The 27,843-nt window shown below is 44.4% G+C and overlaps 1 protein-coding gene across 1 annotated transcript in view; it reads right to left on the reverse strand.

The window, feature by feature from the left end:
• LOC121533381 (inactive N-acetylated-alpha-linked acidic dipeptidase-like protein 2) overlaps window positions 1-27,843 on the reverse strand; it is a 199,904-nt gene that overhangs the window by 152,568 nt on the left and 19,493 nt on the right. The window contains exon 2 of the mRNA XM_041839270.1: window positions 9,132-9,405. Coding sequence (XP_041695204.1) covers window positions 9,132-9,405 — 274 coding nt within the window. The remainder of the gene's footprint in view (window positions 1-9,131; window positions 9,406-27,843) is intronic.

Below are 27,843 nucleotides of genomic sequence, written 5' to 3' on the forward strand. Positions count from 1 at the left end.
AAGGTCCTACAGTTGACAGTGCATGTCAGAGCAAAAACCAATCCATGAGGTTGAAGGAATTGTCCGTAGAGCTCCGAGACAGGATTGTGTCGAGGCACAGATTTGGGGAAGGGTACCAAAAAATGTCTGCAGCATTAAACGTCCCCAAGAACACAGTGGCCTCCATTATTCCTAAATGGAAGAAGTTTGGAACCACCAACACTCTACCTAGAGCTGGCCGCCCGGCCAAACTGAGCAATCAGGGGAGAAGAGCCTTGGTCAGGGAGGTGACCAAGAACCCGATGGTCACTCTGACAGAGCTCCAGAGTTCCTCTGTGGAGATGGGAGAACCTTCCAGAAGGACAACCATCTCTGCAGCACTCCACCAATCAGGCCTTTATGGTAGAGTGGCCAAACTGAAGCCACTCCTCAGTAAAAGGAACATGACAGCCTGTTTGGAGTTTGCCAAAAGGCACCTAAAGGACTCTCAGACCATGAGAAACAAGATTCTCTGGTCTGATGAAACCAAGATTGAACTCTTTGGCCTGAATGCCAAGCGTCACGTCTGGAGGAAACCTGGCATCATCCCTACGGTGAAGCATGGTGATGGCAGCATCATGCTGTGGGGATGTTTTTCAGTGGCAGGGACTGGGAGACTAGTCAGGATCGAGGGAAAGAAGAACGGCAAGATCCTTGATGAAAACCTGCTCCAGAGCGCTCAGGACCTCAGACTGGGACGAAGGTTCACCTTCCAACAGGACAACGACCTTAAGAACACAGCCAAGACAACTCAGGAGTTGCTTCGTGACAAGTCTCTGAATGTCCTTGAGTGGCCCGGCCAGAGCCCGGATTTGAACCCGGTCGAACATCTCTGGAGAGACCTGAAAATTGCTGTGCAACAACGCCCCATCCAACCTGACAGAGCTTGATAGGATCTGCAGAGAAGAATGGGAGAAACTCCCCAAATACAGGTGTGCCAAGCTTGTGGCATCATACCCAAGAAGACTCAAGGCTGTAATCGCTGCCAAAGGTGCTTCAACAAAATACTGCGTAAAGGGTCTGAATACTTATGTAAATATAATATTTCGGTTTGTATTTTTTATAGATTAGCTAAAATTTCTAAATTTCTAAAAACCTGTTTTTGCTTTGTCATTATGGGGTATTGTGTGTAGATTGATGAGGGGAAAAAACTATTTAATGGATTTTTGAATAAGGCTGTAGCGTAACAAACTGTGCAAAAAGTCAAGTGGTCTGAATACTTTCCGAATGCATGTCATAAGGCCTTTTGTTGAGGGCCTAGTTATACCCTAACACAGTGGTGTTAGGAAACTGCTGGTTTACAGACCACATCAGGCCTGCAAGACACATTATGCTGACCTGCAAAATGATGTGTAATTCCTATCGGAATCCAGCCAGAGTTAAGATATCCAACAAGCGAAATGTTGTATCACAAGCAACCTGCATTTAGAATGACTGCCAGGGTAGGGAAGATTAAATACTGAGACTACCTCAGTGATCTAAATTGGAACAACCATCTCAGTAATAGGTGCAATAAGTCCAACTACTTAAAGACTTGTTTAGTTTACAAAAATGTATGTAATGTATCGTTGTGTAGCATAAAATGTATCAATCAATCAATATACATGCAGAAAAATGTTAAAACAAACAATTCTGAAAATCACCCTGCAATTGTTTTATTTTATATTTTTTCCTGGGGGCCCAAATGCGGTAGTCCGGCCCTGATTTGCATGTTTTATTGATAAACTATATTTGTGCGTTCGTGAACAACCCCGCCTGGAAAACGCCCTCTATTTACTTTTTATGGTAAAAACAATGCCTTCATTTGCTGTGTGATTTGGAGATGTTGGAACTGAGCCATGATAGTTGCTAAAAGAAAGCGCAATGGCAAATGTGATCACATTTCTGTTGAGGTGTGGGCAGAATGTTTTCATCTTTAAAATGACATTTCTTAACAAAAAATGCATGCCGCCTATAGCGAGTGCCAAACACAATGTAGCTAGCTTGTTGCTACCTGGATAGCTAACTAAACAATAGCTGGAACGACCTAGCGAACAGACGCGAACTGGCTAAGTCGATTCAGTGGCTAGCTTTGCACTTGGCTGGCTAACAGTAGCTGCTAGGGGTAAGTTATAACCTACATTTGTGTTTTGTTTTTACATACTGGTAACCAGAGTCGTTCAAGGGAATTCGGGACATGGGTGACGAGTTAACGTTAGCTTGGCTCTCTCTGTGTGTTCGTGCCGTGGGAGGAGTTTTTTTTTTTTTGGGGGCAGAGAGCAATGGCTAGCTAGTATGCAAACTATTCTAGCTAACTAACTGGCTGAATAAGTTGACAACGGACTCGCTCAAGCTGTCGGGACTAACCCAGAACTTTACACAACGTTAGACACGGACACGAATGATCTGCTTGGCGTGTTGACACACTGGTGGTTTGTTGTGGCTGAGTATTGGTGCTAAACCGTGTTGTTGGAGGCTGGCATGCTAATTGGCTGTGGCGTCATAGGATTCGGTGCCCTGGACGGTTTTCACAGAAGAATAATGTACCAAGTTAGCTAGCTGAATAAACTAAGTTAGTCTATTCCTAGAAAACATTGAACCGCTGTAGTTTACAACAATTATAGTTTCTGAGGTGGAAGTTGGGAGAGTTGTATTTGGGTGCTTCAGTGAAACGTAAGTGAGGGAGGCCCCTTTCTCTCACTTTCCCAGATGTTTAGTTCATTTCTTTCTGATCTCCTTTGCATTATTGTAGCCGTTTTCTGTAGCCTGTCAACTATGTGTCTGTCTATCCCTGTTCTCTCCTCTCCGCACAGGCTATACAAACGCCTCACACCGCGTGGCTACTGCCACTCTAACCTGGTGGTCCCTGCACGCACGACCCACGTGGAGTTCTAGGTCTCCGGCAGCCTCTGGAACTGCCGTTCTGCGGCCAACAAGGCAGAGTTAATCTCAGCCTATGCTACCCTCCAGTCTCTCGACTTCTTGGCGCTGACGGAAACATGGATTACCACAGAAAACACTGCTACTCCTACTGCTCTCTCCTCGTCTGACCATGTGTTCTCGCATACCCCGAGAGCATCTGGTCAGTGGGGTGGTGGCACAGGAATCCTCATCTCTCCCAAGTGGACATTCTCTCTTTCTCCCCTGACCCATCTGTCTATCTCCTCATTTAAATTCCATGCCAGGTTCCCTTGGAGAGTTCATCAATGAGCTTGATGCCTTGATAAGTTCCTTTCCTGAGGATGGCTCACCCCTCACAGTACTGGGTGACTTTAACCTCCCTACGTCTACCTTTGACTAATTTCTCTCTGCCTCCTTCTTTCCACTACTCTCCTCTTTTGACCTCACCCTCTCACCGCCCCCCTACTCACAAGGCAGGCAATACGCTTGACCTCATCTTTACTAGATGCTGTTCTTCTACTAATCTCACTGCAACTACCCTCCAAGTCTCCGACCACTACTTTGCATCCTTTTCTCTCTCGTTCTCCTCCAACACTACTCACTCTGCCCCTACTCAGATGGTAATGCGCCGTCGCAACCTTCGCTCTCTCTCTCCCGCTACTCTCTCCTCTTCCATCCTATCATCTCTTCCCTCTGCTCAATCCTTCTCCCTCCAATCTCCTGATTCTGCCTCCTCAACCCTCCTCTCCTCCCTTTCTTCATCTTTTGACTCTCTATGTCCCCTATCCTCCCGGCCGGCTCGGTCTTCCCCTCCTGCTCCGTGGCTTGACGACTCATTGCGAGCTCACAGAACAGGGCTCCGGGCAGCCGAGTGGAAATGGAGGAAAACTAGACTCCCTGCGGACCTAGCATCTTTTCACTCCCTCCTCTCTACATTTTCTTCCTCTGTTTCTGCTGCTAAAGCCACTTTCTACTACTCTAAATTCCAAGCATCTGCCTCTAACCCTAGGAAGCTCTTTGCCACCTTCTCCTCCCTGCTGAATCCTCCTCCCCCCCCCTCCTCCCTCTCTGTAGATGACTTCGTCAACCATTTTGAAAAGAAGGTTGACGACATCCGATCCTCGTTTGTTAAGTCAAATGACACCGCTGGTCCTGCTCACACTGCCCTACCCTATGCTTTGACTTCTTTCTCCCCTCTCTCTCCAGATGAAATCTTGCGACCTGCCCGCTTGACCCTATCCCCTCCTCTCTTCTCCAGACCATTTCCGGAGACCTTCTCCCTTACCTCACCTCGCTCATCAACTCATCCTTGACCGCTGGCTATGTCCCGTCTGTCTTCAAGAGAGCGAGAGTTGCACCCCTTCTCAAAAAACCTACACTCGATCCCTCCAATGTCAACAACTACAGACCAGTATCCCTTCTTTCTTTTCTCTCCAAAACACTTGAGCGTGCCATCTTTAGCCAACTCTCTTGCTATCTCTCTCAGAATGACCTTCTTGATCCAAACCAGTCAGGTTTCAAGACTGGTCATTCAACTGAGACTGCTCTTCTCTGTGTCACGGAGGCTCTCCGCACTGCTAAAGCTAACTCTCTCTCCTCTGCTCTCGTCCTTCTAGACCTATCTGCTGCCTTTGATACTGTGAACCATCAGATCCTCCTCTCCACCCTCTCCGAGTTGGGCATCTCCGGCGCGGCTCACTCTTGGATTGCGTCCTACCTGACAGGTCGCTCCTACCAGGTGGCGTGGCAAGAATCTGTCTCTGCACCACGTGCTCTCACCACTGGTGTCCCCCAGGGCTCAGTTCTAGGCCCTCTCCTATTCTCGCTATACACCAAGTCACTTGGCTCTGTCATATCCTCACATGGCCTCTCCTATCATTGCTACGCAGACGACACACAATTAATATTCTCCTTTCCCCCTTCTGATAACCAGGTGGCGAATCGCATCTCTGCATGTCTGACAGACATATCAGTGTGGATGACGGATCACCACCTCAAGCTGAACCTCGGCAAGACGGAGCTGCTCTTCCTCCCGGGGAAGGACTGCCCGTTCCATGATCTCGCCATCATGGTTGACAACTCCGTTGTGTCCTCCTCCCAGAGTGCAAAGAGCCTTGGCGTGACCCTGGACAACACCCTGTCGTTCTCCGCTAACATCAAGGCGGTGACCCGATCCTGTAGGTTCATGCTCTACAACATTCGCAGAGTACGACCCTGCCTTACACAGGAAGCGGCACAGGTCCTAATCCAGGCACTTGTCATCTCCCGTCTGGATTACTGCAACTCGCTGTTGGCTGGGCTCCCTGCCTGTGCCATTAAACCCCTACAACTCATCCAGAACGCCGCAGCCCGTCTGGTGTTCAACCTTCCCAAGTTCTCTCACGTCACCCTGCTCCTTCGCACACTCCACTGGCTTCCAGTTGAAGCTCGCATCTGCTACAAGACCATGGTGCTTGCCTACGGAGCTGTGAGGGGAACGGCACCTCCGTACCTTCAGGCTCTGATCAGTCCCTACACCTAAACGAGGGCATTGCGTTCATCCACCTCTGGCATGCTGGCCTCCCTCCCTCTGCGGAAGCACAGTTCCCGCTCAGCCCAGTCAAAACTGTTCGCTGCTCTGGTAGCCCAATGGTGGAACAAGCTCCCTCACGACGCCAGGACAGCGGAGTCATTCACCACCTTCCGGAGACACTTGAAACCCCACCTCTTTAAGGAATACCTGGGATAGGATAAAGTAATCATTTTACCCCTCCTTACTCCACCCCCCCAAAAAAAAAATAGCATCTGCTAAATGACGACAATGTAAATGAAAATGTAAATAGAGCATGGGGAAATATGATACAGTGGGGAAAAAAAGTATTTAGTCAGCCACCAATTGTGCAAGTTCTCCCATTTAAAAAGATGAGAGAGGCCTGTAATTTTCATCATAGGTACACGTCCACTATGACAGACAAATTGAGAAAAAAAAAATCCAGAAAATCACATTGTAGGATTTTTTATGAATTTATTTGCAAATTATGGTGGAAAATAAGTATATGGTCACCTACAAACAAGCAAGATTTCTGGCTCTCACAGACCTGTAACTTCTTCTTTAAGAGGCTCCTCTGTCCTCCACTCGTTACCTGTATTAATGGCACCTGTTTGAACTTGTTATCAGTATAAAAGACACCTGTCCACAACCTCAAACAGTCACACTCCAAACTCCACTATGGCCAAGACCAAAGAGCTGTCAAAGGACACCAGAAACAAAATTGTAGACCTGCACCAGGCTGGGAAGACTGAATCTGCAATAGGTAAGCAGCTTGGTTTGAAGAAATCAACTGTGGGAGCAATTATTAGGAAATGGAAGACATACAAGACCACTGATAATCTCCCTCGATCTGGGGCTCCACGCAAGATCTCACCCCGTGGGGTCAAAATGATCACAAGAACGGTGAGCAAAAATCCCAGAACCACACGGGGGGACCTAGTGAATGACCTGCAGAGAGCTGGGACCAAAGTAACAAAGCCTACCATCAGTAACACACTACGCCGCCAGAGACTCAAATCCTGCAGTGCCAGACGTGTCCCCCTGCTTAAGCCAGTACATGTCCAGGCCCATCTGAAGTTTGCTAGAGTGCATTTGGATGATCCAGAAGAGGATTGGGAGAATGTCATATGGTCAGATGAAACCAAAATAGAACTTTTTTGGTAAAAACTCAACTCGTTGTGTTTGGAGGACAAAGAATGCTGAGTTGCATCCAAAGAACACCATACCTACTGTGAAGCATGGGTGTGGAAACATCATTCTTTGGGGCTGTTTTTCTGCAAAGGGACCAGGACGACTGATCCGTGTAAAGGAAAGAATGAATGGGGCCATGTATCGTGAGATTTTGAGTGAAAACCTCCTTCCATCAGCAAGGGCATTGAAGATGAAACGTGGCTGGGTCTTTCAGCATGACAATGATCCCAAACACACCGCCCGGGCAACGAAGGAGTGGCTTCGTAAGAAGCATTTCAAGGTCCTGGAGTGGCCTAGCCAGTCTCCAGATCTCAACCCCATAGAAAATCTTTGGAGGGAGTTGAAAGTCCGTGTTGCCCAGCGACAGCCCCAAAACATCACTGCTCTAGAGGAGATCTGCATGGAGGAATGTGCCAAAATACCAGCAACAGTGTGTGAAAACCTTGTGAAGACTTACAGAAAACGTTTGACCTGTGTCATTGCCAACAAAGGGTATATAACAAAGTATTGAGAAACTTTTGTTATTGACCAAATACTTATTTTCCACCATCATTTGCAAATAAATTCATTAAAAATCCTACAATGTGATTTTCTGGATTTTTTTTCCTCATTTTGTCTGTCATAGTTGACGTGTACCTATGATGAAAATTACAGGCCTCTCTCATCTTTTTAAGTGGGAGAACTTGCACAATTGGTGGCTGACTAAATACTTTTTTTCCCCACTGTATATGGTTCTATGTAGAACCCATCTTGCCTTCCAAAGAATCATCAAATAACCCTTTCTTCCAAAAATGGTTCTTAGGATGTAAGAAATTATACATAGAACCCTTTGCCTTAAAAATAACCTTTGTCTTTTAAAAAGGGTTCTTCAGATCAAAACGGTTCTTGGTAGAACCCTATCTCTCTGCAAAGAACCCTTTTGGAACCCTTTTTTCTAAGAGTATAGTTTATGAATGTGTTGCAGGGCTCAAAAAATGGTAATTCATTCTTCAAACAGAGCCTGATTACCCTGAGGAGAATCTTGGTCTGACTGCTGAGGACGTACAGCTCGACCAAGCTAAAATGGTCACGTTATACTCCATGTTGTTAATGATGTTGATGATGTTGTTTTCTTCCGGTCTACATTCCTTCGCTATATTGTTCCAGAGTAATTTTCATTGTAAAGTTAGAGATGATGTGACAAGGCAGTAAAGTACAGTTGGATGACTAAGATAAAGAGAGAATCACATATTTTCTCTGTTTGAGAGAAAGATAGTCACTGCCCAGCTTTAAATAGGACTTTTACCAAATGAACCCCACAAACTCATGAAACAGAATCTATTTCTATGCCATTAGTAAAAGACTGAGTGTGGAACAGCATGATCTTTGTGATTAACTTCATAATGTCCGCTCTTTAAAAATGTATAGCTGCACAGTGAATTTGATCTCCATTGCCACTTGAACTTCTATTTCTCTCTATACATCCTCTGATGGCTGGCTTGTGTTAAGGTAGGCTTTTAATGCATGTATATTTCATATATGTTCAATTAGGTTACAACTGTCAGTATGTTTTCCTGTAAGAGGTGGTGCATTTTTTACTCTTTCTCTCTCTCTGTGATGCTGAGAATGGGGAGTGGAATAATGCGAATTGCTCACTGACCCCTCTGTCACCGCGACAGGCTCAGAGATGACAGATCCCGTGGAGCCTCAGCCCAGGACATTACTATGGAGTCCCCAGGCCTTTCATCCATCAAACTAGCCATATTTGTTTTTCTAAACTGACGTTTAGATATTGCAAATGCCATTTAATTCAAGGCAGCACACTGAACAGTGCATGGAACCAGGCCGGTGATGGATGACTTTGACTCCTGTTTTGGGGAGACAGATGCAGAGGACTAGGCTTGGAGTGTACTTTGCATTCAGACTTTGTATTCTCCAACTGTTCTCCTGTGCCTTTAGCCCACTCAGCACTCAAGGGGATAACAGCCATCTCCTTCAGACCCTCTCTCTCTGTGTTGCCCTGGAGACAGAAAGCATAACCTCTAAAAATAGCCCTGCTATATTTCTTATGTCTGCAAGTGTGTGGACAGATTTGCATAATGACTTGGATTAACCTTCAATCTCAAGGATGCATTTGCGCCTGTGTCTTGTAAATATTCTGACTGTAGCCAGCAGTGCGCTCATATTCTGCAGAGAAGGGATGTGTATTGTGACTCAGAAAATTGGGCTGTGATTTTGATATACCTGAACTGTGGACCAACTTTAACATTTTAGTTTTGACCTTTCGCTGTGGCCTTTTGGGTGATCACAGCTGTGATGGAGAAGCAGGGATGAGAAACAAAGCTAACTGGAACCAGCCAGGTAGAGGGCAGGGCTGCTACTACCGTCCAAGTCGGGAATACCGCACACACAGATGGTGACAATAGTTGGTGGTGGAGAACCAGGAGATGACTGGGGAACATAGCATTAACCAGCCTGGGGTTACTGCCTTCTGCTGTCCACCAGAGAATAAGACAGGGTGAGTGTGCTGTACCTCTAGACTGCCTGTGGCAGAGTAGGCAGCGTAGGAGAAGTGTTGGTCTGCTGTGGGGTTGTTGTTGTGGTTCCTGGGGTCACACTGACTCCCGCTTGGCAGGAAACACTCATGGCTGGCCCGGTCCACAATTCTGCTGGAGGAGGGGCCAGGCAGGCTGAGGAGGACACTGTAATTGGCCAGCTGGACGTCCGTCAAGCCCAGGTCTGTCCACTGTTGGTACAGGTGCTTAGCCCTGGCCTCATCGCTGTCGTCTGATATGCTAATGAAAGCCCTGATGGGAGACAGAGAAAGAGATGTAGTTATGCATGTCTGTTTACTACTGAGTGTGACAGGAATCCTGGCAGATGCTTTGGAAACAGATTTACCAAAGCAATTACTCATTATCAATTTGGCTAATTAACACATAGTTAATTTTAGTTATTATTCACACTACCGGTGTTCAGGATATCTGTGACAGAATAAAGTCTACTTTTTTCCATGATGTATTTTGAACCAGTCTTGGTAAATTGGTCTTAACCCAAAAGCATCAACAGGTCAAAAATGTCATAATTTCAACAAGAAAAAAATGAATTTGTCAAGCAACTAGTTTCCAACAAAAAAAACTCAATTTACCAGAATTTCTGTGTTAATATGGAAGACTGAAAAAAGTATCTCTCCTCTGTATACTAGTGGTGTGCGGCTAAATTGAAAATGTGGACCCAATAGTAAACCTTGTGATAAAAGCCCCAAATGTGGCACAGAGGTAGATGTATGTACCCTGAAAGGATATACAGTGCATTCGGAAAGTATTCAGACCCCTTCCCTTTTCCCACATTTTGTTACGTTTCAGCCTTATTCTAAAATGGATTATATTCAATTGATTGAACATGATTTGGAAAGGCACACACCTGTCTATATAAGGTCCTACAGTTGACAGTGCATGTCAGAGCAAAAAATAAGCCATAAGGTCAAAGGAATTGTCCGTAGAGCTCAGAGACAGGATTGTGTCGAGGCACAGTACTGTGGAAGGGTACCAAAACATTTCTGCAGCATTGAAGGTCCCCAAGAACACAGTGGCCTCCATCATTCTTAAATGGAAGAAGTTTGGACCACCAAGACACTTCCTAGAGCTGGCCGCTCGACCAAACTTAGCATTCAGGGGAGAAGGGCCTTGGTCAGGGAGGTGACCAAGAACCCGATGGTCACTTTGACAGAGCTCCAGAGTTCCTCTGTGGAGATTGGAGAACCTTCCAGAAGGACAACCATCTCTGCAGCACTCCACCAATCAGGCCTTTATGGTAGAGTGGCCAGACGAAAGTCACTCCTCAGTAAGGCACATGACAGACCACTTGGAGTTTGCCAAAAGGTGGCTAAAGGACTCTCAGACCATGAGACAAGATTCTCTGGTCTGATCATACCAAGATTGAACTCTTTGGCCTGAATGCCAAGCGTCAATTCTGGAGGAAACATGGCACCATCCCTACGGTGATGCATGGTGGTGGCAGCATCATGCTGTCGGGATGTTTTCAGCGGCAGGGACTGGGAGACTAGTCAGCTGTGCAGGGATGCTCCCCATCCAACCTGACAGAGCTTGAGAGGATCTGTAGAGAAGAATGGGAGAAACTCCCCAAATACAGGTGTGCCAAGCTTGTAGCGTCATACCCAAGAAGACTCGAGGCTGTAATCGCTGCCAAAGATGCTTCAACAAAGTACTGAGTAAAGGGTCTGATACTTATATAAATGTGATATTTCAATTTTTTGTTTTTAATACATTTGCAAAAATGTCTAAAAACCTATTTTTGCTTTGTCATTATGGGATATTGTGTGTAGATTGATGAAAGAAAAAAATGATTGAATCAATTTTAGAATAAGGCTGTAACGTAACAAAATGTGGAACAAGTCAGGGGGTCTGAATACTTTTCGAAGGCACTGTAATTGATCATGCCAAAATGATGTAAAAGCAGATAACTGAGCCAAACCACATTTAACTTACATTCAAGGAATACTGATGTATTTTATCGTCTAAATCATGACTGATTCAATTTGTTCATGTTCATCTACCAAGAGACACAGTACTATGATGCAAAAGAACAGAAATAAAAGACTGAAGCAGAATTTAGTTTTCTTTAAATAAAACCAAAACGTTTTACCCAGACCTCTTATTAACTTGGGATTTTAGTCTGAGCTTTGAACTTTTTTGTTTTAAATATTACAAGGAGAAATTCACTTTATCCACCCACTGTTGGTGATATTAGAAATAAATAATCAATTCCAGTTCCAAGACGATGAATGAAAAAAGAGGAAGAACAGCACATTGACAACTTTTTTAACAAGAAGGGTTAACCTGAAATGGGTAAATACAGGACTCTATCTGTTTGGGAGATAAGGTTCTGAGGACATTATTCAATGTCCCCATCAAATACAGACATCTAATGGAGTCTGCATAAAAGTCTGTTTATTTGACAACTAAAACACATCTCACGTCATAAAGGCCAAAAGAGACTGGCTAAAAGGACAATTCTCTTAACCATAGTATTCATATTGTGTTTTACTGATCCCATTAAAGGTAAGAAGTACCAGAGCATTACACTGAAACTAGCTCTGTGTCACTGAATATAAAGACATTACATTACAATTCTACACATTATTTGGTTTGACATTTCCAAACAGTATCTCTTGTTTTGACCTCAGGAGTGACACATCAAAATAACGTAGACAGAAAGACCCCCTGTTCCTGAGGAAACATGGCACCATCCCTACGGTGATGCATGGTGGTGGCAGCATCATGCTGTCGGGATGTTTTCAGCGGCAGGGACTGGGAGACTAGTCAGCTGTGCAGGGATGCTCCCCATCCAACCTGACAGAGCTTGAGAGGATCTGTAGAGAAGAATGGGAGAAACTCCCCAAATACAGGTGTGCCAAGCTTGTAGCGTCATACCCAAGAAGACTCGAGGCTGTAATCGCTGCCAAAGATGCTTCAACAAAGTACTGAGTAAAGGGTCTGATACTTATATAAATGTGATATTTCAATTTTTTGTTTTTAATACATTTGCAAAAATGTCTAAAAACCTATTTTTGCTTTGTCATTATGGGATATTGTGTGTAGATTGATGAAAGAAAAAAAATGATTGAATCAATTTTAGAATAAGGCTGTAACGTAACAAAATGTGGAACAAGTCAGGGGGTCTGAATACTTTTCGAAGGCACTGTAATTGATCATGCCAAAATGATGTAAAAGCAGATAACTGAGCCAAACCACATTTAACTTACATTCAAGGAATACTGATGTATTTTATCGTCTAAATCATGACTGATTCAATTTGTTCATGTTCATCTACCAAGAGACACAGTACTATGATGCAAAAGAACAGAAATAAAAGACTGAAGCAGAATTTAGTTTTCTTTAAATAAAACCAAAACGTTTTACCCAGACCTCTTATTAACTTGGGATTTTAGTCTGAGCTTTGAACTTTTTTGTTTTAAATATTACAAGGAGAAATTCACTTTATCCACCCACTGTTGGTGATATTAGAAATAAATAATCAATTCCAGTTCCAAGACGATGAATGAAAAAAGAGGAAGAACAGCACATTGACAACTTTTTTAACAAGAAGGGTTAACCTGAAATGGGTAAATACAGGACTCTATCTGTTTGGGAGATAAGGTTCTGAGGACATTATTCAATGTCCCCATCAAATACAGACATCTAATGGAGTCTGCATAAAAGTCTGTTTATTTGACAACTAAAACACATCTCACGTCATAAAGGCCAAAAGAGACTGGCTAAAAGGACAATTCTCTTAACCATAGTATTCATATTGTGTTTTACTGATCCCATTAAAGGTAAGAAGTACCAGAGCATTACACTGAAACTAGCTCTGTGTCACTGAATATAAAGACATTACATTACAATTCTACACATTATTTGGTTTGACATTTCCAAACAGTATCTCTTGTTTTGACCTCAGGAGTGACACATCAAAATAACGTAGACAGAAAGACCCCCTGTTCCTGACCCTAGGAAAGGGCAAGTTTAGGAGGAAAACAGTAATAAATAAACCAGTCAGTCATAAACAGATCTCTGAACACCTTGAAAATGACATCCACCACCCAGCTTGGAAGATGAGTGAACAACAGTCAAACGCCTCCAGGGATTCATGAGCATTAGAATGGCCCCAAATACATGCTATTACACTTGGTTGAGCTCCGAATGATACAGTACGTTGGGCTATTCTAAATAGATAAGTGGCCCTAATTTGAGATACCAGAAATCTTCATCAGTGTCTCTGCCATGCGTTTCCTCCAAAATGTCAATTCTGGACCGTCAACATCCCACTTTCTCTGAATCCTGAACATGTTGGCCACTAAACACAAAGACGGCACTCCTGCAACAATCCAAAGGAATACCTAGGTTTGGATATGGATCATTTCTTACATTCTGCTGTCATCAATGGGGAGTTGCAGTCACAACTGTATTCCAATTCCCAATAATCATGGTAAACCAGCCTCGCAGCAGTTATGGTTAGGAACGAGTCATTCAGACATCACTATTAGGTGGAGGAGTCCACATCTTTGTACACCACTACCTGGCCTGGGTCACTGTCTCCTAGAACAGTGGTAGTTAAATACCATTTGGGAGGAGAGGTGGGATACGTAGGATACCTGATGTCATCACACACAGCACCACTTGAGACAACATGATTCACAGGACTGGGGCCCAAGTCCCACACCACAGGGTGCCACTCAACAGCTTGGTTGGCTGACTGAAGCCTCCTCACAGCCGGCGAAGAGAGCTGGGATTCTGACACACACAAACGCACTGGCTGCTGCTCCTGGCGATGGTCGAGACGCACTCGGCCCGCAGACTAGAAGATGGCAGAGAGCTCCGTTTGGGCCATCTGTTAGGGAGACTGTTATAGATAGATACATACACCCTGCAGACTAGGACCTACACTAAACATTCTCCCCAACAACAATATTCTACTCTACTTTAGAGTCAGCCGGGTTATTGAGTTGTCACTTGGGGTTGTTAATCCTACAAAATTCACAACTTCCCTTCACAAATACTGTAATGCGTTATGGGAAAATAAAAGCTTCTGTTTGTGTGGGATTGTATTTGGACAATCTTTACTGGAGGCATTTTTATCCTCCCAGACCACTATTTGAGTAAATAAATACCCAAAATAAGACCTGGCTCCTGGCTCACTGTTATTGCCATCTTGCTCTCCTAATTAAATGCATCTGAGTGACGGTGATTGACAGCTGGTGGATTCGTGTCTGTGGTAGATATGGTCACCGGGGGTATCTGGGGTACTGTCGACCAGGGCCTGGCCAATTGATAGAAACTGTCTTTGTGGCTGTTGAACCGTGGCATAATGCTATTATGGATGATAATGCTGGCAGGACCGGCCCCTGATCTTTAAAAAAGTGCTATAGCTCCCTGCCCCTCTATATCTGGGTCCCAAGAGAGGCTTCACTGTTGAAGCGCTGACAAAGGAAAAGATGGGAGATATCCCTACCTGGCCGGCTATACCCACCTGTGTTTCAACGCAGAGTGTCTGACTCCTCTATATTTCACCTTAAGATGAGGTGATCGACCGTACTGCATATTAAAATGCTAGACCAGTGGTCACCAACCGTTCGATCTCCAAGGCATTCCTAGTCGATCACCAAACATTTCTGTAAAAAACCCAACGATAAAGCCTTATGTTCCTATTTTTAATTGTTTTCATTTCACACTCTTTTTTTATTTGTTTTGCACATGATTCAGCTGCTCTAGCACCAGGAAGGCAAAGTGTTCCCATTTTTAACCATTTAATGTGTCTGAAGGTAAAACTCTGCCTACCCGGCAGGCCCAGAGAGCAAATCAAGTGCACCTATAGGCCTACCACTGGCCAATCAGATAGCTCAGATCACTGTGTCTGCAGTTTCCTCGAACGTACAGCAAAGTTATTACTGTGAGATTTCCAATCTTTTAAAACCATTACTAGAGAGAAACTGTCAATAAAATACAATGAACAGCTGCTGTTTTTATGAGTAAGTTACTGTTTAAGTTGTTATTCAGCACTTCATTGTCAACACTTTTATAAGCCATAAAACGTGCTTCTCCCTACTTCCACTCACGCTACAACCAGCACTGCAGCTGCAATGAATGAGTAGCAAAGTGTATCGATAAGCTTGCGTTGTTATTATTAGCGGCTTGTGTCTTTTTTAATATCGAGGAATAATTCACTTTCTCTGGTCATAGGAGTACCAACATGAATTAATGCAGAAATAATGCAGTGTGACTTAGTTTCGCCATCAGCTGGAAGACTGTGTGCCTTTTTTGGTCAGTCTCAGCGGAGGGACGGTAAGAGGCAGCTTCTCCGCTGCTCTCTCCCTCCCTCCCCTCAGATGGACCATCAGATGCAGGCCATCAGTCCAGTAAAATTAAAAAAAAAAGCAAATTATTATGCTCACTCACAAGTAATACAACAACATTTCGAGAGCTTGGGACTAAGGTTCTATCTGCATTTTTGTCCAAATTGAGTTATTGACACAGCTGTGTTCTGTTCAATGTTCTCTACCTATATAGTGCTCTAAATACCCCAATTCATGTTATAAAGTTCAAAATAATAAAATATAAAAATTGCTGACACTTTTCAAACCAATGAGGGTTCGGAACTTTAAAGCCAATTATCTCAGAATCATCTTTTTGCAGATAGAACCTTACAGTTCCAAGCTCTCAAAATGATATATTATCAGTGTGATCATATACCGCAAATTTTGAAATATAATTTCAAAGTGGTCTGAGAAGAACAACATTGGCAGGGCAATTCAAGCATAGCCAATATGCAGTGATAATGTATTGGGCCTGTAGCCTACTGCACAAACCTCATTGCTACAGAACCGTTTTTAATAGGTCCATGTTGCTTAGGCTTACATTTTTTTAAGTCATGTTTTAAAAATATCTGAGCGGTAGATCTCGGCTTGCATTTTGACTCAGACAGTGATCTTGACTCAGAAAAGGTTGGTGACCACTGTGCTAGACTTTTCCTCCAGCATAGTTGCTGTTAGTTTGCCATACTTGGATATTGTCTAGTTACAAGACTTGGTATAAATCTGTACTTAGGGCATAATGAGAAAAAGATAACAGAAAGATTATTATCTGTTATTATCATAATTTTGAACTGGGCGTCACATTTGCGTTGAAATGGAGCCATGACAACTGATATCATGAACAAATAATAGCCTAGTCCTTGACAATACTACACAGAAATGGACAGAGAGGACCGGAATCATCCACAGACGCTGATGTCAAAGCCTGTAGGAGGGAAACAAAAGACTGCTCTTAAACTCCTGATGAACCCTTCAGATGAAGGCGAGCGTTTGTCTTTCAGCACGCAGCCCCAAAAATAAGCTCCTGACATAACGTACACATCTGCATGGGTAATGTAGAACAATCAAATCTAATCAAATCAAATTGTATTTGCCACATGTGCCGAATACAACACGTGTAGACATTACCGTGAAATGCTTACTTACAGCCCTTAACCAACAATGCATTTAATTTTAAATAAAAAAGTAAAATAAAACAACAACAACAAAAGAGTGTTGAGAAAAAAAGAGCAGAAGTAAAATAAAATAACAGTAGGGAGGCTATATACAGGGGGGTACCGGTGCAGAGTCAATGTTCGGCTAGTTGAGGTAGTTGAGGTAATATGTACATGTGGGTGGAGTTAAAGTGACTATGCATAAATAATTAACAGAGTAGCAGCAGCGTAAAAAGATGGGGGGGGCAGTGCAAATAGTCCGGGTAGCCATGATAGGCTGTTCAGGAGTCTTATGGCTTGCGGGTAGAAGCTGTTGAGAAGCCTTTTGGACCTAGACTTGGCGCTCCGGTACCGCTTGCCGTGCGGTAGCAGAGAGAACAGTCTATGACTAGGGTGGCTGGAGTCTTTGACAATTTTGAGGGCCTTCCTCTGACATTGCTTAAGCGTCTCTGTGATCACATCCTGCAGCTGGAAATGGATCCATCCAACCTGAGAGGAGGTGACAACACTGTGTTTAGTGAGATGGAGATAGAGAAAAGAAGGGTGTGCCAGACAGCTCCTTTGAACAAAGGGAACATCCATATTTGGCGATAAAAGCCATCAGTTCAGGTGTAGAACTACAATGCGAGCGTAGAGTGTGTGTTTCCTATGTTCTGGGGCATGAGACATACAATATTTCTCTTACACAATTAAAAGGCTAACATAATGCATATTTTGATGCACATTTCATCGACTACAACTATTGTTCAATGTGTTTGTTTCATGTGAATATGGCTGTGTTTGATTACAGGGAACAGAATCACCATGAAATACGTGGCCCGTTTGTATGTACATATGTATCAAAATAAATGGTTGTAGAGCATGTATTGTAAATCAAATATATGCATCATTAAATACTGTGCTGCATTGCATTACATATTCACGCACACCAATAAAATCCCTTTCCATTGGCTCTACCCTGCTTTACCATAATATAGCATAATATGGTATAATATGGTATAATAGATGTCTAAGTGTAGCGTTAACACCATTGCATGTCACCATTTCAGTGTCAGTGTTCCTAACAAACATTTAGGCCTAACGGCACAAAGTGTTTTATACTAAAGTGTGCCCAATTTGCTGAGACGTGCACCAATAATAGCATTTTAGAAACACAGCTAGGAACAAGGAAAAACTAAATCTGTTTTTGCTGTGAAAGTCTCTTCCACCGATCTGCCAGTGTTTTTGTCAGAGGGAGAATATCTTATCTCCAATCCAGGAAGTTATCCACAGATTCTATTCATCTGGAGTAGCTCAGTGAGCCGGGGAGCGCAGGGAAGAGGAACAGAGGTAGATTCTAAAGATAAAGTAAGACAACCTACTCTTGGTGAGAGACAAGCCTTAGAAACTACTGCAAACCCTTACAAACTAAAACCTCACATGAGCACACAGTACACAGCACACCAAAGTAACACATGTATAATATGCTTATGTTCCTAACAAGCATACCAACATAAAAGCATGGATGCGCTCACACACTTATGCAGCCTACATGCACAGCGCACGTGCACACATACACAGATCTGCCTGGTTGGATAGATATTGGATAGACATTCGTCACCGTAAGCAAGCAAATAAGTAAGGAGGACAAGGACAAATTCCCTTGACAATCAATGCTGAGAAGACACATCTTTGAAGATATGGCCTTGGTGAAGAGCCTTCTCTTCCACCAAGCAGGAAGGACTACCTCACTCCTAGTGGACTATCTGGCTCAGGGCCACAGCCTTTGAGAGCTGTGTCAGTTTGTCAATGAGATGTACCCTTCCTGTATCAACCCAACAGAGCTGCCCACTCCCCGCGGACTCTCTAGTGTCCAAAAGGCCGTCAGTAAACTGGCATCAGGACAAGCATGTGTGTGTGTGTAAGGAGGTCGCTTTTCCCTGGATTACAGTAACTCCTGCCCTTTAGCCTCTCTTTGGCCCCTCTGTGTTTTAATCACTGGCTCTGGCTGTTAGCACAAATCCACCCCCTCACAGAAACTCCAGTGGAGGACTTAGCATTCTGCAACACACACTGCTCAATGCCTCAACCCACAGAGGCTCAAAGGGAGGGAAATAAAACATGACCACAAATGCACGTAGAACACAAAATCATGTTGGGTTTAGGTAACGTGTCCGGTTTTACCACTCTCAAAGCCCTACGTAGTCTTTCTTTCCTCTTTCAACATAATCAGGCCGACAAGTCTGTAGGAGAGGAAGGAAGTTATTGAGAGTAACAATGTAACTCCTTTTTTCAAGGAATCAGAGAAAGCAAATCCCACCGCCCTAATTAAAATAAAAAATGGGCACAGGAATTCCGCTTGGCAGAAAGTCATCTCTGCAGGTGAATGTAATAGAAATGCTTTACAGAGGGAGGGGACTGAGGGAACGAGAGAGAGAGAGAGAGAGAGAGAGAGAGAGAGAGAGAGAGAGAGAGAGAGAGAGAGAGAGAGAGAGAGAGAGAGAGAGAGAGAGAGAGAGAGAGAGAGAGAGAGAAAGAGGGAAGAATCACTACATGGTGTCTCTAGATGTACTCTCCCTCTTTAACTCTCATATTATGTCTAAAAAAAAACATAAAAGAAACAACCACATGGCATTACTGGTCAATTTGGCAATTCATAAGATATTCATTCAAATCTGATAGTAAAAAATTATGCTTTTCATCATTCATTATTTAAATGTGATGAGGTCAAACTGACCCGTAGGATAAGATGTTACCCAGTGGAGTGGTGAACCACACACGGAAGATGAGAAGCAGAGCTTGAACCCCATATTTTAACTGTCCGCGGTCAAGAGGTGTCTTTTAAAAGATAGAATTGCCAACTGCTGCCTGAATCCCATGGGAGGGCTGCAGACCTCTTTATGAATACATATACTGTGCACGGATCTTCAAGGATTAATCACAGCTTGTTTCTGCTTCACTGCATTGACCACTGGCTTTATGATACACTATGACTAACAATACAATTTGACATTTGCACATTGTTAGACAGGCCTACTGTACGCCATGTTAACAACCATGTCTACCCAGTGATCCATGACATCAATCTTTTGCATTATGGGGCTTGACCCAAACCCCTACCACATGTCATGTGTTCACATTGCATTAATGTTCTGTGTGTGAAACGGATACATTAACATGGACAGCTTCATATCAGCACTGGGAAGGAAGGCCTGCGTTGCCTGGTAAAGAAAGAGGCCACTGCCAGATACAGAAACTCCTCTCTGCAGACAGATGAATAATCTTGGATTCAGGAGCTGTGCTTCACTTTCATATTTCTGGCACACACACCCTGCCCAGGCACACACATAAGGATTGAATGTCACTCTGTGCTTCTGGAATTCAAAGCTGCCTGTGAGGAAGTAACGCTAGCCCTGGTCTTGGTGCTGTGCAGCTGAATGCCTCCAGAGTGGCTACTTAGCCTCAGAAGTCTTTCTTCCAATCATCAGAAGTAGGACCCAGTGACCATGAACCCACCAACAACCAAACCCTCCAATAGCAAAGACCAACAAGGAGATCAGCAAGGCAGTCAACCATCTCTAACTTTGGAACAAATCCAACATATTGTTCCAGGAGAATAACTTATCATCCAGTATTGTATTTCAACTCTCTTGAGTTTCTCATAATGGGTTTCTCCTCATTCTGTCGTGAGTCCTATCTATCAGAGTGACTCTCATTGGCACAGAGACTTGGGTTTGAGAGACTGCTGCATGCTGGAGCCTTGCCAAAGGAGATGTGAAATGACTGGAGCGTAAATTGGGATTCAGAGACACAGTATGTCAACGGGACACTAGCCTTCAGTGGCTGTCCAGCCAGCAGTAGAAGCCCTTGTCATTGACATATAGGACACTACATTCTTTAAATAATCAGAAAGCATATGGTGGCTGAATCAGCTATGATTGAACAGCAAGTGGCTTATTGCAATTCCCATAATCATTGTGCCATGTGTCATAGTGCAGAATACTGATAATTATGATTGATGATCAATGAAAAACAACATTTTACAGCCACCTGCTAAACCATATTCCCCACATTATTCAAATCAGAATGAGCAAAGACTCAAGCTGGGATTTTGGATATGGCTTGGAGCTACGCTATGGTGACCACATTTAAAGTACCCAAATGCGGGACAACAGGATGATTTTGCAGGACATTCGCAGGACAGTGTAGACTATATGAATACAAAATGTTGGCCACATTCTTCATGTCCAAACTGCATCTGCATGCCAATCATTTGATCTCAATCCGTTTCATGGGAATATGCATTTAGATCTTATTCAATCACTTTTTCGTGAGCAAATTAAAGCAGATGGTGTTAACAAACTATATAGCTATCCTGTATTTTGTTTTCCTTTGAGCTCCAGCAGCACTACACCCTAAAAGCCAATTTTAGGGTATCCAATTGGTAGTTACAGTCTTGTCCCATCGCTGCAACTCCCGTACAGACACGGGAGAGGCGTGCGTCCTCCGAAACATAACCCTACCAAGCCACACTGCTTCTTGACACAGTGCCCGCTTAACCAGGAAGCCAGCCGCACCAATGTGTCGGAGGAAACATTGTACAGCTGGTGACCGAGTCAGCGTGCACTGCGCCCGGCCACAGGAGTCGCTAGTGCGCTATAGGACAAGAACATCCCTGACAGCCAAACCTACCCTGGACGACGCTGGGCCAATTGTGCGCCGCCCCATGGGTCTCCCGGTCGCGGCAGAGCCTGGACTCGAACCAGGATCTCTAGTGGCACAGTACCTTAGACCACTGCGCCACTCGGGAAGGCCCAGCCAATTTATGTTTGATCTGTAAAAGTGGTCCGGATGCTCCGTACAGAAGGTGTGACGCAATGGCAGTACCTCTGGAGGCTTTCGGAGGCCAAATCGAGCTCCGTACAGTGATGCCGTGCGCCTCCCAAATGTTTTAACAATGCGGTGAGCTCAGCATAGCTCCGCATTGACATGCTTGATTGACGGTAGGTGAGAGCGGTACATCTTTATTTAACCAGGTAGGCCAGTTGAGAACAAGTTCTCATTTACAACTGCGACCTGGCCAAGATAAAGCAAAGCAGTGCGATAAAAAGAACAACACAGAGTTACACATGGGAAAAACAAAACATACAGTCAGTAACACAATAGAAAATCTATATACAGTGTGTGCAAATGTAGTAAGTTATGGAGGTAAGGCAATAAAATAAATACAATTTAGTATTAACACTTGATTGATAGATGTTCAGAAGATGATGTGCAAATAGAGATACTGGGGTGCAAATGAGCAAAATAAATAACAATATGGGGATGAGGTATTTGGGTGGGCTAATTACAGATGGGCTGTGTACAGGTGCAGTGATCAGTAAGCTGCTCTGACAACTGATGCTTAAAGTTTGTGAGGGAGATAAGTGTCTCCAGCTTCAGAGATTGTTGCAGTTCGTTCCAGTCATTAGTAGCAGAGAACTGGAAGGAATGGCGGCCAAAGGAGGTGTTGGCTTTGGGGATGACCAGTGAGATATACCTGCTGGAGCGCATACTTCGGGTGGGTGTTACTATGGTGACCAATGAGCTAAGATAAGGCGGGGATTTGCCTAGCAGAGATTTATAGATGACCTGGAGCCAGTGGGTTTGGCGACGAATATGTAGTGAGGGCCAGCCAACGAGAGCGTACAGGTCACAATGGTGGGAAGTAAATGGGGCTTTGGTGACAAAACGGATGGCACTGTGATAGACTACATCCAATTTACATTTGACATTTTAGTCATTTAGCAGACGCTCTTATCCAGAGTGACTTACAGTTAGTGCATTTTATTTTTCATACAAGATTTCCCCGTGGGAATAGAACCCACAACCCTGGCATTGCAAACGCCATGCTCTACCAACTGAGCTACAAAATTTGCTGAGAGTGTTGGAGGCTATTTTGTAAATGACATCAACAAAGTCAAGGATCGGTAGGATAGTCAGTTTTACGAGGGCATGTTTGGCAGCATGAGTGAAGGAGGCTTCGTTGCGAAATAGGGAGCCGATTCTAGATTTAACTTTGGATTGGAGATGCTTAATGTGGAAGGAGAGTTTACGGTCTAACCAGACACCTAGGTATTTGTAGTTGTCCACATATTCTAAGACAGACCCGCCAAGAGTAGTGATTCTAGTCGGGCGGGCGGGTGCAAGCAGCGTTCGATTGAAAAGCATGCATTTAGTTTTACTAGCGTTTAAGAGCAGTTGGAGGCTACGGAAGGAATGTTGTATGGCATTGAAGCTCATTTGGAGGTTTGTTAACACAGTGTCCAATGAAGGGCCAGATGTATACAAAATGGTGTCGTCTGCGTAGAGGTGGATCTGAGAGTCACCAGCAGCAAGAGCGACATCATTGATATACCCAGAGAATAGAGTCGGCCCGAGAATTGAACCCTGTGGCACCCACATAGAGACTGCCAGTGGTCCAGACAACAGGCCCTCCGATTTGACACATTGAACTCTATCTGAGAAGTAGTTGGTGAACCAGGCGAGGCAGTCATTTGAGAAACCAAGGCTATTTAGTCTGCCAATAAGAATGCGGTGATTGACAGAGTCAAAAGTCTTGGCCAGGTCGATGAAGACGGCTGCACAGTACTGTCTTTTATCGATCGCGGTTATAATATCGTTTAGGACCTTGAGCGTGGCTGAGGTGCACCCATGACCAGCTCGGAAACCAGATTGCATAGCAGAGAAGGTACGGTGGGATTCGAAATGGTCGGTGATCTGTTTGTTAACTTGCCTTTCAAATACTTTAGAAAGGCAGGGCAGGATGGATATAGATCTGTAACAGTTTGGACCTAGAGTGTCACCCCCTTTGAAGAGGGGGATGACCGCGGCAGCTTTCCAATCTCTGGGGATCTCAGATGATACGAAAGAGAGGTTGAACAGGCTAGTAATAGGGGTTGCTACAAATTCGGCTGCTAATTTTAGAAAGAAAGGGTCCAGATTGTCTAGCCCAGCTGATTTGTAGGGGTCCAGTTTTTGCAGCTCTTTCAGAACATCAGCTATCTGAATTTGGGTGAAGTTGCAGCGGAGGGTGCAGAGCTGGTGGCCGGGGTAGGGGTTGCCAGGTGGAAAGCATGGCCAGTCGTAAAAAAATGCTTATTGAAATTCTCGATTGTCGTAGATTTATCGGTGGTGACAGTGTTTCCTAGCCTCAGTGCAGTAGGCAGCTGGGAGGAGGTGCTCTTATTCTCCATGGACTTTACAGTGTCCTAAAACTTTTTGGAGTTAGTGCTACAGGATGCACATTTCTGTTTGAAAAAGCTAGCCTTTGATTTCCTAACTGATTGTGTATATTGGTTCCTGATTTCCCTGAAAAGTTGCATATCGCGGGGGCTGTTAGATGCTAATGCAGTATGCCAAAGGATGTTTTTGTGCTGGTCAAGAGCAGTCAAGTCTGGGGTGAACCAGGGGCTATATCTGTTCTTAGTTCTGATTTTTTTGAATGGGGCATGCTTATTTAAGATGGAGAGGAAAGCACTTTTAAAGAACAACCAGGCATCCTCTACTGACGGAATGAGGTCAATATCCATCCAGGATACCCGGGCCAGGTCAATTAGAAAGGCCTGCTCGCTGAAGTGTTTTAGGGAGCGTTTGACAGTGATGAGGGGTGGTCGTTTGACCACGGACCCATTACGGATGCAGGCAATGAGGCAGTGATTGCTGAGATCCTGGTTGAAGACAGCGGAGGTGTATTTAGAGGGTCAATTAGTCAGGATGATCTCTATGAGGGTGCCCATGTTTACGGATTTAGGGTTGTACCTGGTAGGTTCCTTGATAATTTGTGTGAGATTGAGGGCATCTAGTTTAGATTGTAGGACGGCCGGGGTGTTAAGCATATCCCAGTTTAGATCACCTAGCAGTACGAATTCTGAGGATAGATGGGGGGAAATCAATTCACATATGGTGTCCAGGGCACAGCTGGGGGCTGAGGTGGGTCTGTAGCAAGCGGCAACAGTGAGAGACTTATTTCTGGAAAGGTGGATTTTTTGAAGTAGAAGCTCAATTTCCGGGAGTTGTAGAATGATGACATGAACATGTATTGGGGTTGACATCCATACAAGCACTATACTAAAATGTCCCTCAACATAGTGTGAAACACACATATAAACAATAGCCTAAATGTAGGGTAATTTTGCAGGGGGGCAATGGGGAGATTCGGGATGGAGATGCAGGTGGGAAAAAGGTGCATGTCTATTTCCCATGTCAAGCACAGGGAAATAGACTCCAACATCTCAGAAGAGTTAAGGTCTTGGCTTTTCATTTAGCCAGTTGCTTGTAATTAGCTGGATGGCTATAGATTAGCCCTGAATCACTACAAATGGTGCGGTGCAAACCAAGAAGCGCAAGAAACAAAACAAAGGAGATGATCGTGAACTTCAGGAAACAACAGAGGGTGCACCCTCCTATCCACATCGACGGGACCGCAGTGGAGAAGGTGGAAAGCTTAAAGTTCCTTGGCGTACACATCACCGACAAACTGAAATGGTCCACCCACGCAGACAGTGTGATGAAGAAGGCGCAACAGAGCCTCTTCAACCTCAGGAGGCTGAAGAAATGTGGCTTATCACCTAAAACCCTCACAAACTTTTACAGATGCACAATTGAGAGCATCCTGTCGGGCTGTATCACCGCCTGGTACGGCAACTGCACCGCCCACAACCGCAGGGCTCTCCAGAGGGTGGTGCGGTCTGCCGAACGCATTACCGGGGGCAAACTACCCGCCCTCCAAGACACATACAGCACCCAATGTCACAGGAAGGCCAAAAAGATCATCAAGGACATCAACCACCCGAGCCACTGCCTGTTCACCCCACTATCATCCAGAAGGCGAGGTCAGTACAGGTGCCTCAAAGCTGGGACCGAGAGAATGAAAAACAGCTTCTATCTCAAGGCTATCAGACTGTTAAATAGCCATCACTAGCACATTAGAGGCTGCTGCTGCCTACTGAAATCACTGGCCACTTTAAGAAATGGAACACTAGTCACTTTAATAATGTTTACATATCTTGCACTACTCATCTCATATGTATATACTGCATTCTATTCTATAATATTCTTCTGTATCTTAGTCCATGCCGCTCTGTCATTGCTTGTCCATATATGTACTGTATATATTCTTAAATCCCATTCCTTACTTTTTTGTGTGTATTGGGTATATGTTGTGTAATTGTTAGATATTACTGCACTGTCGCAGCTAGAAGCATAAGCATTACGCTACACCCGCTATAACATCTGCTAAACACGTGTATGTGACAAATACAATTTGATTTGATTTGAAGAAGTATGAATGCTCTGACTTCTACTGTACAGCCACAGCAAACGTCGGATTGACCTTGCAGAGCTAATTGAAGCCAAATTTGGTGATGCAGAAACGAGAGACCACATATGTGGCTGTGTTTTGAAAATCTGGGAATATTTGGCCAAGGAAACCTTTCTGGTTGGTCTCTGCCAGGGAATGTAAAACAGTTAGGAAGGGAGACTTTTAAAACGGGATGAAGTATCAGCAAATATGTTGAATGAGCAACTAATGAGGATGGAGAACCTCACAAGTTTGACGAAATTACCTTATATCTTTCAGTCTAATACGCGTATTTACTTACTTTTGTAACTCTTAGTCAGAAGCACTCTTTTTGTAAGTAGTTAGGCAACTGTCCTTTCCAAGTTTAGCTGGAATTTAGCCGAAAGGATTTGAGAAATGTGATTGGCTGATGATAGGTCTATGACATTGGCCCATGTCTCGTCTTTCGCTGCGCAGAATATCAGATCTCAGCAACGATTGGAGAAGTGTTTAACATCACCAGTAGGCTACCATATACTAATGATAGGCTATATATATTTTCATAAGCGCAACGTGATTGCAAGAGATAGGTTGGAATGTCTGACTGAAATACTGGACAAATCAAACTTTGTTCTAAATTGGTGGTGTTTGAATTTATTGATAAAATGCGTGACATGATTGGCCCTGTGTAGCTCAGTTGGTAGAGCATGGCGCTTGCAATGCCAGGGTTGTGGGTTCGTTTCCCATGGGGGGCCAGCATGAAAATGTATGCACATGTATGCACGCATGACTGTAAGTCGCTTTGGATAAAAGCGTCTGCTAAATGGCATATTATTATTATTATTATTATATGCACTCACTAACTGTAAGTTGCTCTGGATAAGAGCGTCTGCTAAATGACTAAAATGTAAATGATTATTTGGTTGCTGGACAAAGAGTCAGAATGTCCCGTACAATTTGGGACATGTGGCTACCCTTGATGCAAAGCACGTCCCCTGCACTAAGATGGATTGTGGGTGCCACTGTGGGTTTGTGGCGTATCGTAGTGGGGACGGGGGTGTTTGCAGGTTGCATGACTGATAGCGGAGGCACTGCAGCCCTGTGTGCTTTGCCCTGAGGGAGCCGGCAGTAAACACACAGCCTTACTGGGGCAATGCATCTGAGTCAGTGACAAGCCATGCCTTTTCTCTTACACACACCACACAGCCCTGCTCGGCTCTGCTCTGCTCCATAGAGAGCAGCCTCCTCCACTCAGCATACTGAGTTATCTGCCCCCACCATTCCTTCACTGTGCAGCACAACTGTAAGTACCTTCACTACACACTGACTAGTGTTTTCTAAACCTGGGTGTACTGGGGACTGTAGGATGTGCACTAAATAGGGACTTTATTTGGGGATCAATGCTAATGCAAAGGGGGATTAGGACTAAACTAATAGCCCATGAACCAGGAGATGGAGGCTCTACACAGAGTGTAAACATCAAATAGTGGGGGAGATTAGCACCAAGGTAAGGAGGTTGTCGGGGGAAATGCACTCCCCTGTATTAGATGGGCCCTCCTTATCACTTTCTAACACATTCCTTTCTCGCTGCGTCGTCGTCGAGTAAGGTCTTTAACGTTAACCAGCTCCCCTTCACAGAGGTGAAATATGATTATCGGGACAGAATGCATTTTTACCAAAGCACAGGCGAGAGCCTGGCAAAGGGAGAATGAAGCGTCTTTGGTGGGTGGGGGCATGATGTGGCCCAGGCAGGCAGCAGGAGCCAGGGGAGAAGAGGGCTATTCCCTGGCTGCAGACTAACAGATAGCACACACAGCTGCACCCCCCACCCCCACGGGTCCAGGGTCTCTCCACTGGGCTCTCAGGGGGTGAGACCCTCATTCTGAGGCTAATACTCACG

This window comes from Coregonus clupeaformis, chromosome 20, assembly GCF_020615455.1.
Source record: "Coregonus clupeaformis isolate EN_2021a chromosome 20, ASM2061545v1, whole genome shotgun sequence".
NCBI classification, from domain to species: domain Eukaryota; kingdom Metazoa; phylum Chordata; class Actinopteri; order Salmoniformes; family Salmonidae; genus Coregonus; species Coregonus clupeaformis.